This window comes from Diaphorina citri, unplaced genomic scaffold (genome assembly GCF_000475195.1).
Source record: "Diaphorina citri unplaced genomic scaffold, Diaci psyllid genome assembly version 1.1 scaffold880, whole genome shotgun sequence".
NCBI classification, from domain to species: domain Eukaryota; kingdom Metazoa; phylum Arthropoda; class Insecta; order Hemiptera; family Psyllidae; genus Diaphorina; species Diaphorina citri.
The window spans coordinates 47,541-56,611 of NW_007378312.1; the positions used below are offsets into that span (position 1 = coordinate 47,541).

Genomic DNA, 9,071 nt, shown 5'->3' on the forward strand with positions numbered 1-9,071 from the left:
AACGAGGATCTGAGAGAATTAGGTAGGATATCATCGAAAATTAAATTCGTTGAGCAGCTTCAGGTCCACTACTTTATGAAAAAAAGTTGCCTGCGGCATAGGAAGATTTTGAACTTTGATCGGGCTGCGTTCCCTGAAAGGTGGCACAAATTTTCAGAAAATTGCCTTCGGCGCTATAATTTACTTTCTGAGTTTTTGTGTAGTAAATTAGCTAAAATATATTCGTCAAAAAACCCTGATGAATTTCGGACACATTATTTTTGAGAAAAAAAAAAAAAAAAAAAATGGCCGTCGGCGCTATTTATCTTGTTTCATTTTCATTAAAACGAAGGCAGGGCGTAAGTCCCCCCCCCCCACCGCCAAGATCAGATGCCGCCTACAAATGAATGCGGCCCGCGGGCCAACCTTTTAAGGTCCAATGCGGAAACTTTGACTTTGTGCATCCCTGCTTTATAGTATCTACCTACCTAGATCTATCTTTACCTACACTTGGTACTTATAGGTAAGTAGATACTTTATAGTTTATAGTATCATCAATAGTTAGTAATGAGCAGCGCGTTATCTCAGATACCTACTTTGGTAGGTATAATATTAATGATAATAGACTCTTGAGTGGAAGGTGACCACTAGGCGAGGTTAACGCCGAGGGCGTTTTCTACCACCTAACCCTTAGAGCTCCATTATTATGTGGTCAAAATCTCAAATAAATGAGGATAAAATTCCATACCTCGGCTAGAATCAAACCCACGCCCTCCTGTTTACCAGGCGAGCGTCTTGACCACTACGCTACCGAGGCAAGTATCCATGCGTCTAGGAAAATACGGAGTGACTGTTGGACAAATGAAGGGTCATGACCAAAACCCCCGACCCGCAACCAGCAGGGAGAAACCGCCCGCTCCCTCTGGCTCTTTTCAGCATGTAAAAACTTTTGAAAATCCGAATACAGTGAATCCCTCGGGGACTGGATTCGTTTGGTTCACAGTGTGATAGATTTTGGTAGAAGATGGGGATTTTATTTTTTAAAGAGGTTTGACAGAGGGAACTGTAACTGCTAGGGTCTGATCGTCCCGAAATCGAAGAGAGAAGGAAGACAGGATAGGAGGAAAGCCAGCCGTTCCGAGAACGAACTTCCCATCAGGATAAAATCCGCCCCGGGCGGGAATCGAACCCGCGGCCTAGCGCTTACAAGGCAGACGCGCCACCAACCCAAGCTAACTAGGCTGGCAGATAGGGATTACAAAGAGAGAAGTTGGAAAAAAAAATCGCTTTGTACTTTGTAAGAAAAATGAAGAGGAATCCGAAAGATTCAATTAAAAAAAAACCTTACCTATTGGTTATTTCCGATTTATGGTTGTATGGGTACATTCAGGTGTTAATCTTGTGAGTCGATTTTAAACTCAGACTGTGGCCCCGGCCATTAGGCGTTCCAGACTTGTGTGCAACCCTGTATACACATATTAGATGTAGTGATAATATTTGTACAGTGTCGTTATCTTATCATGGGTGAACGTTTGCAAATATTAGACTAAATTTAAAGTTTACTTTACTATTTTTATCTCGGGGTTACCCGTCCTTGGTTTGGGACGATAGAGTTACCGTCCCGATTTATCGATCGGTATAATCACTGCAGATCACATGTAGCGGAAAAGCTTCAGAGTTAGTTAGCTTGGAGTCTTGGAGGGTACCTATAGCTAGGCTTGCCAAATATCCAAAATGTCGATTCGGGACGCGAATCCGCGAACATAATTGCCAAATCCGCGAACATAATCGCGTCGATTCGGGACGCGAATCCGCGAACATAATTGCCAAATCCGCGAACATAATCGCAAAATCCGCGAACAAAATCGCCAACCGCGAACATAATCGCGGAATCCGCGAACATAATCGCGAAATCCGCGAACATAATCGCGAAATCCGCGAACATAATCGCCAATTCCGCGAACATAATCGCCAAATCCGCGAACAAAATCGACAAATCCGCGAACATAATCTTGAAATCCGCGAACAAAATCACCAAATCCGCGAACATAATCGCGAAATCCGCGAACATAATCGCGAAATCCGCGAACATAATCGCGAAATCCGCGAACATAATCGCGAAATCCGCGAATCCAAGGGACCAGCTCATTTTTTCGTTTAAGGCTGTTTAATACAACATTTTCTCGTTTATAAAGGTTTAGCAAAGAAGTGGAAGAGCAAACTGATGAAAGCATGACAAATTTAAACAAGACAAGTTAAGAACAAATTCTGATTTATAGAGGTAGGTACCTAATTTTAAAGTTAAAAAACGCGTCCCGAATTTTTTCTGGGACAGAAACGGAAATTCGGGACAAAACGCCCCAAAATGAAAAACTGAACGGGACGCCGGGACACCCCCTGAAATTCGGGACTGTCCCGGCCAATTCGGGACGTTTGGCAAGCCTACCTATAGCCCCACAGATCGCTCAAACTCTGCAGAAAGATTCAATAAAAAAATTATGTTATCAAAAGTGTCTCTAGCCAGCCTAGTTAGCTTGGTTGGCAGCGCGTCTGCCTTGTAAGCGCTAGGTCGCGGGTTCGGATTTTATCCTGAACGGATAAGGTTCGTTCTCGGAACTACTGGCTTTCTCCTGTCCTGTCATTCCTGTCTTTCTTCTCTCTTCCGATTTCGGAACGATAGGACTTCAGCAGTTACAGTGCCCTCTATCTATCCAACATTTTTTTTTTTTTTTTAACTTCATACCTTTTAGCCTGTGTATGTAATGCACTTAAATACCTCACTAAAGTTACGGCTGGCTTTCTCCTATCCTGTCTTCCTTCTCTCTTCGATTTCGGGACGATAAGACCATAGCAGTTACAGTTCCCTCTGTCAAACCTCTTAAAAAAAAATAATAATAATAAAATAATAATTAAAAAAAAAAATATGGCATGGGGACCAAATTTTCGTCAGTTCATGGGAATGAGTCCCCCCCGATAATTGTGCCCCCCTTCCGCATTTGCCGAAAGTTGCCCCCCCCCCTCTTTAATTTTGAGACCCTAGTTTTAACTCTTGGGGCCATATTTATGAACAAAATACTGGCTCTCAAGCTGCACTGAAGCATCAGTTCCAAATATCTGATTGGGCTGAATTTGTTTGAGTCTTGAGAGCGAGATTGGGTTAAATGGAGCAATCTGATTGGCTACAAAGTTTGAAATCAACCAATCAGCTCGCTGAATCCAAGAGTGAAATTCAGATAGTGGTTTTGACCATAACCAAAACGCAGACAATATCAAGTTGCTTTCAAGGAGAGGTAGCAAAGAGGGAGTTCAACTTTCAGCGATCGGACGATAGGGGTTGCATGATGGGATGATTTTGTCCTGGTGAGGGATTTTTTACGTTGTTCAGGGATTTTTACTTTTTTTTTTCGTTGGTGAAGGATTTTTCCATTAAATAGTATGTATTGTGTCCTGGTGAGGGTTTTATAACGTTTGAGAGGGATTTTTTTTGTCGTGGTGAGGGATTTTTTACTTTGTTCAGGGATTTTTTCCTTGGTGAAGGATTTTTCCATTGGATAGTAATTTTGTCCTGGTGAGGGATTTTGTACATTAATGATTGTATTTTGTACTATGTATGTAGGTTTTTACAATGGAATGTAATACCTACCTACCCAGCAAACCCTCTATGTGGGAAAAAAATACCTCCCTATATAACAGAAGTAGAAGTCTAATGAGCTGTTTTATTTATACCTCCCATTCCACTCTTCCCACTTTCTATGGAAAGCACATTTTCCCATCCTTTCTATAGGAGGTACGCTACTGTACAAACATACAGGGTGTTTAAAAAAAAAGTCACCACCCCTGAAAACTCAAGAATCGTTTGAAATTCGGGAAAACGCTAAAACACGTATTTCTTTATTTTTGAGGGAAACTTATTTTTAGGGGATCTCATTTTTTCAGCGCTATCAGGGGCGGCCCCAAGGTGGTCAACTTTAAAATCTCAAATAAGAACCCCCTAGTTGTGATACATCATATCAAAGGTATTAAAGAACGTAGTACTTTGGTACAAATTTGAGATCGATCCGACAACCAGGGCCGGAGTTATGGTCTATTCACATTTTCAATTTTCCATGTTCTCTTGCCAATAGGGAAAGCACCAAAAATGGAAAATTCATATTGATTGGTGATTTGTGCTTCAAATAGGCCCCACTAATGGTTCATGTTGAAACTGAGACCCAGAAATGATTTCAAACGGTTCTCGAGTTTTCAGGGGTGGCAACTTTTTTATCAAACACCCTGTATGTACTAATACCTAACCTAGATTTTCTTACATCGTAAAAGTAATGTTTACTGAGACTTACCTACCTGCTTGAGAGTTTTCTTCGCAAATATACCGGGTGAGAAAAAAAAGTGGTACACACTATAAATTAAACCTTTATCGTTATCGTTGTTAGGTCAGGCACTCACGTTCTGGTAGACCTGAAACGTACACCTGATCTAGTCCACCTGTCAGGTCTATCTGATACCTGATGAGCACACACTATCAGGTAGACCTGACAGGTACGGCTGAAAAGGGCCGTACCTGATAGTGAGTGCCTTGGCCTTTTCCTTGAAATCAGTTTCCAGAGCCAGCCTAGTTAGCTTGAAGGGTAGCGCGTCTGCTTTGTAACCGCTAGGCCGTGGGTTCGATTGCTGCCCGCCCTGGACGAAATTTATACCAAAGGGAATGTCCTCAAGAGATAGAGTTCTCGGAACGACTGGCTTTATCCGGTCCCCCTCTCTTCGATTTCGGGACAATAAGAACATAGCAGTTACAGTTCCCTCTATCAACTCTTTCTTTCCCCCCCACGAGGCTAGTAGAACATCCTAACCTCTGAGGACTGAAAAAAAAAAAAATAATAATAATAATAATAATAAAAATTAAAAAAAAAAACCTTAACTTCTACAACTACATACAATATGTTAAACACCAGACTTTTGTGAACACAGTAGAACGTGAAATTACCATCATCATATGCTTACTCCCCTCCCATTTATTTCTCTCTCTCTCCCTCCCTCCCTCCTTTCCTCCTCCTCCTCTTTCCTTTCTGTTATCTTTCTCATATCTTGAAAAAAAAAAAAACAAAAACAAACAAAAATTGATGATTTATTGAATGAAAGAAAATTCGTCAAGTAAAACTTATACCGGGCACTCAGACTAGACCTGTCAGGCGGTCTGAGCGTGATTGCCCGGCATTAGAACTGTGGTTCTTTTGTAAAGAAAGAAAAAAAAAAGTTGGCCAATCGAACAGTTTTGCAATAGGTACCAGCCTAGTTAGCTTGTTTGGTGGCGCGTCTGCCTTGTAAGCGCTAGGCCGCGGGTTCGATTCCCGCCCGGGGCGGATCTTATCCTGATGGGATAATGTTCGTTCTCGGAACGGCTGGCTTTCCTCCTATCCTGTCTTCCTTCTCTCTTCGATTTCGGGACGATAAGACCCTCCCTACCAGTTACAGTTCCCTCTTTCAAACCTCTTAAAAAAAAAAAATAATAATAAAAATATCTGTTCGGTAGCTCAAGGGTTGGAAATGTTAACGAGTAAAAATTGACATAACACAGAGAATGATAGAGCAGATATACAATACATACTTTGTCGCTGGTTTTGAGAGAGAACCGGTTGATACGGTGGACTAGATGATGACGTCACCGCCTGTGAAAATGTGTACATGTGTGTTGAGCTTAGTGGGGAAATAGTAACAAAATTAGCATGAAATACGACAAGTGGGAAAAACGTAAAAAGTCCGATGTAGATTTCCCCCTTGTGCTGGGGTTTTGGAACTTGTTTAGACTGCTGGGGTAAAGGAACTTTCCAGTCTCATTTGAGTAGGATAAACAAGGTATATTCTATTCTATTCTAGATTTCAATCGAGGTGGATCTACACTGGGTTGATTGACAACGCCTGAAACACACAGTAAACTTAAAAAAAAAAGAGGTTTGATAGAGGGAAGTGTAACTGCCAAGGTCTTTTCGTCCGAAATCGAAAAGAGAAGGAAGACAGGATAGAAGAAACCAGCCGTTCCGAGAACGAACATTATCCGTTTAGGATAAAATTCGCCCTGGGGTGTGAAAATCCCTCCACTTTTTTTTAAGCCTGTATAAATTTAGATGCAGGCTGACTTTTTTTTATATTGGTTCCGCTTGTCAGAAGAAGAGAGACGGATGTCAGGATAATAATAACAATACTGCCTATTTATACTGCTCGAATAGGACTGAAAAGTCCCTTTACTCCAGCAGTGGGCTACTACTATTATTGTAGTCAAATTCTCAAATTATATTGAGGATAAAGTTCCATACCTCGGCTGGGATTGAACCCACGCCCTCCTGTTTACCAGACGAGCGCCTTGACCACTACACCACCGAGGCAGGGATAGGAGAAAAAATGATATTATCCGTTCAGGATAATGGCCATTCTCTGACTTAGAGCGACGTTTTAAATTTGGGGTGGGGCATTAATTTGAGATGCACCCTGTATTATGATAACAAGATGGCATTGGGCCGTGGGTATATGTTCCTCAATACAGGTTTGTGGTGTATCGCTAAACGTATTGTACAATGTACATGAGTATGTGTGGAAATTTAATGTTCTCATACAATGAACTAATGATGAAAGAAAAACCATGCCTTGTGTCTTGTCTTGTCTTGGGGCATATTAGAACTGTAAAATTCCCATTTTTTATTTATTTAATATACCTACCTTATATTTTATACTGTCGGCTATGACTAAAAAGTCCCATTTCCTACTACACACCTAACTTCTAATATATATTTGAATGACAAAATGTTACTGGAATGAAAAATGTTGCCAAAGAATAGGTACTTATTTAAGGGTTTTCCACCCTTAAACTGGCTTCTTCTTGTTTTCTTTTTTATTTGTTTTTTTATTATTATTATTATTATTATCTCGGTGATTTTTTTCTCTCGTTGTCTAGTCTAATAGTCTGGAACCATAGATCACCAGATTCACCGGTTTGTACTGAAACTCACCGGTTTTGGGGAAGCTGCACACCCACACATCATCATCTCTGACGTCCATGTTGATGATGTCCTCGGCAAAGTTCACATAGTACTCTGGCATACACACCCCCTTACACCGCACGTACCCGGTGCGGAAGGAGCAGGTGAATTTGGACCGAAGGAGCTTCCCGATTTCGGTCTCGTCTGAGACGCTTTCGAATTGGAGCATCTTCACTGGAAAGGTGAAAAGAGGAGAGATTAATTTGCTGTCTTCGGGGACTAAGGAGGAGGAGGAGAAGAAAAAGGAGGAGGAGGAGGAGGAAGGAGCAGGTGAATTTGGACCGGAGGAGCTTCCCGGTTTCGGTCTCGTTGGAGACGCTTTCGAATTGGAGCATCTTCACTGGAAGGCGAAAAGAGGAAAGATTAATTTGCTATCCTTAGGTGCTATTAAGATGTGCCCACACATAGTCGACCCCGTCGACCCCTCTTCTTCTTCTTCTCTTTCTTTCCTCTCTCTTTCTTCTCTACTATTCCCCTTTTCTTTCCCCTACTCTTCCCAGACCCTCCCTCCTCTCTTTTTCAACAAATCCCTCTTTATTTCTTCCCTTTTTTCCATTTCCCCCTGTTTTCCCCCCTTTCTTTCCACCCTTTGATTTTGTAAATTATTTAAAATTTCATTATAACACTATTCTGTACATCAAGGGTGGGGTGGTAGAGAATGCCATAGGCATTAACCCCACCCTTGGTCAAACTTTATTTTGTACTTATAGGTACATTATGTTACCATTTAAATAAATAATTATATGAACAAGGGAAACGCTTTTTTAGTCTCTTTTTATTAGTTACCATTTAAATAAATATTTATTCTGTAAATAAAGTTTGATCTAATCGTTTAATAATAATAATTTCTGTTTCCTCCACCCCAGGTTCACGATCTACCCGCAGACAAGCTGAAGGTCCGCGAGGTGGTCCACATAGACATTGGTAATGATCCGGTGTCTGCCGGGGACTACAAGGAGACCGAAGATCCCGCCAAGTTCAAGAGCGAGAAGACCGGACGTGGTCCTCTGACCGGGAACTGGATTGAGAAGGTAAGAAAATGAGGTTGGGTGGAAGAGAGATCTTCTTGACCCCGCCGGGAATCGAACCCGGGTCTCCCGCGTGCAAGGCGAGCACAGTGACCACTACGCCATGGGAGGAGGCCACTACGCCATGGGAGCAGACCACTACGCCATGGGAGCAGTCTTCTCTTTTTTGTCTCCCCTTTTCTCTCTTCTTCTCCTCCTCTTCCTCTTTGCTCATCTCTCTCCTCTTCCTCTTTGCTCATCTCTCTCCTCTTCTTCTTTCCTCATCTCTCTCCTCCTCCTCCTCCTCCTCCTCCTCCTCCTCTTCTTCCTCCTCCTCTTCTTTCTCCTCCTCCTCCTTCTCCTCCTCCTCTTCCTCCTCCTCTTCTTCCTTCTCCTCCTCCTCCTCCTTATCCTTTTTCTTATCCTTATCTTTCTAGTACGAAGCTGAAGGTTTAATCAGCACCTCGTATAAGCTGGTAATTACCACGTGCGTATGGCGGGGACTCCAGAACAAACTGGAAAACTATGTTGTGACTTTGGAACATCGGCTATTCAACAGGTTTAACAGGTTTGTTAATTTAAGTTCAACACTTGGATTGGCGCGAACGACCTACTTACTGTCCGTAGAGTTAAAGCGCTTTAGAAAAACAAAGAATTTTACGTAAAGCGAAGCTGTGACCACTTAATTTTGTAGGAAATTTTTTCAACTTTAAATGTATGTTTTTACTTTTTACATTAAAGGCGTGGATTAGGAGTTATAGGCGGAAAACTGAAAAAAGTGCTAAAAGTATGCACTTTTTCGAGTTTTTTTGCCCCCCCAAAAGTAATCCCCTGGGATTTCGAGGTCGAAAATTTGGTCCCACACTCACCTCAGTATACCTAACAATCCTGGCTAGAAAAATCGTTTAACTTTAAAAAAAAAAAAAAATCCGACCATTTTCGGCCACCTACTTGACCTACAGGCCTGCTGTAACAGCGCTATAAAATGAACATAAAGTAAAAGTTTGACCACACCATCATGTAGGAAATTTGTGGTACTTTAATTTTTGATTCCCAT

General features: G+C 41.7%; 1 protein-coding gene across 1 annotated transcript in view; it reads left to right on the forward strand.

Moving 5' to 3' along the window:
* LOC103512748 (phosphatidylinositol transfer protein alpha isoform) overlaps window positions 1–9,071 on the forward strand; it is a gene marked incomplete in the record, with an annotated part of 36,534 nt that overhangs the window by 20,402 nt on the left and 7,061 nt on the right. The window contains 1 exon segment of the mRNA XM_017445532.2: window positions 7,874–8,038. Coding sequence (XP_017301021.2) covers window positions 7,874–8,038 — 165 coding nt within the window.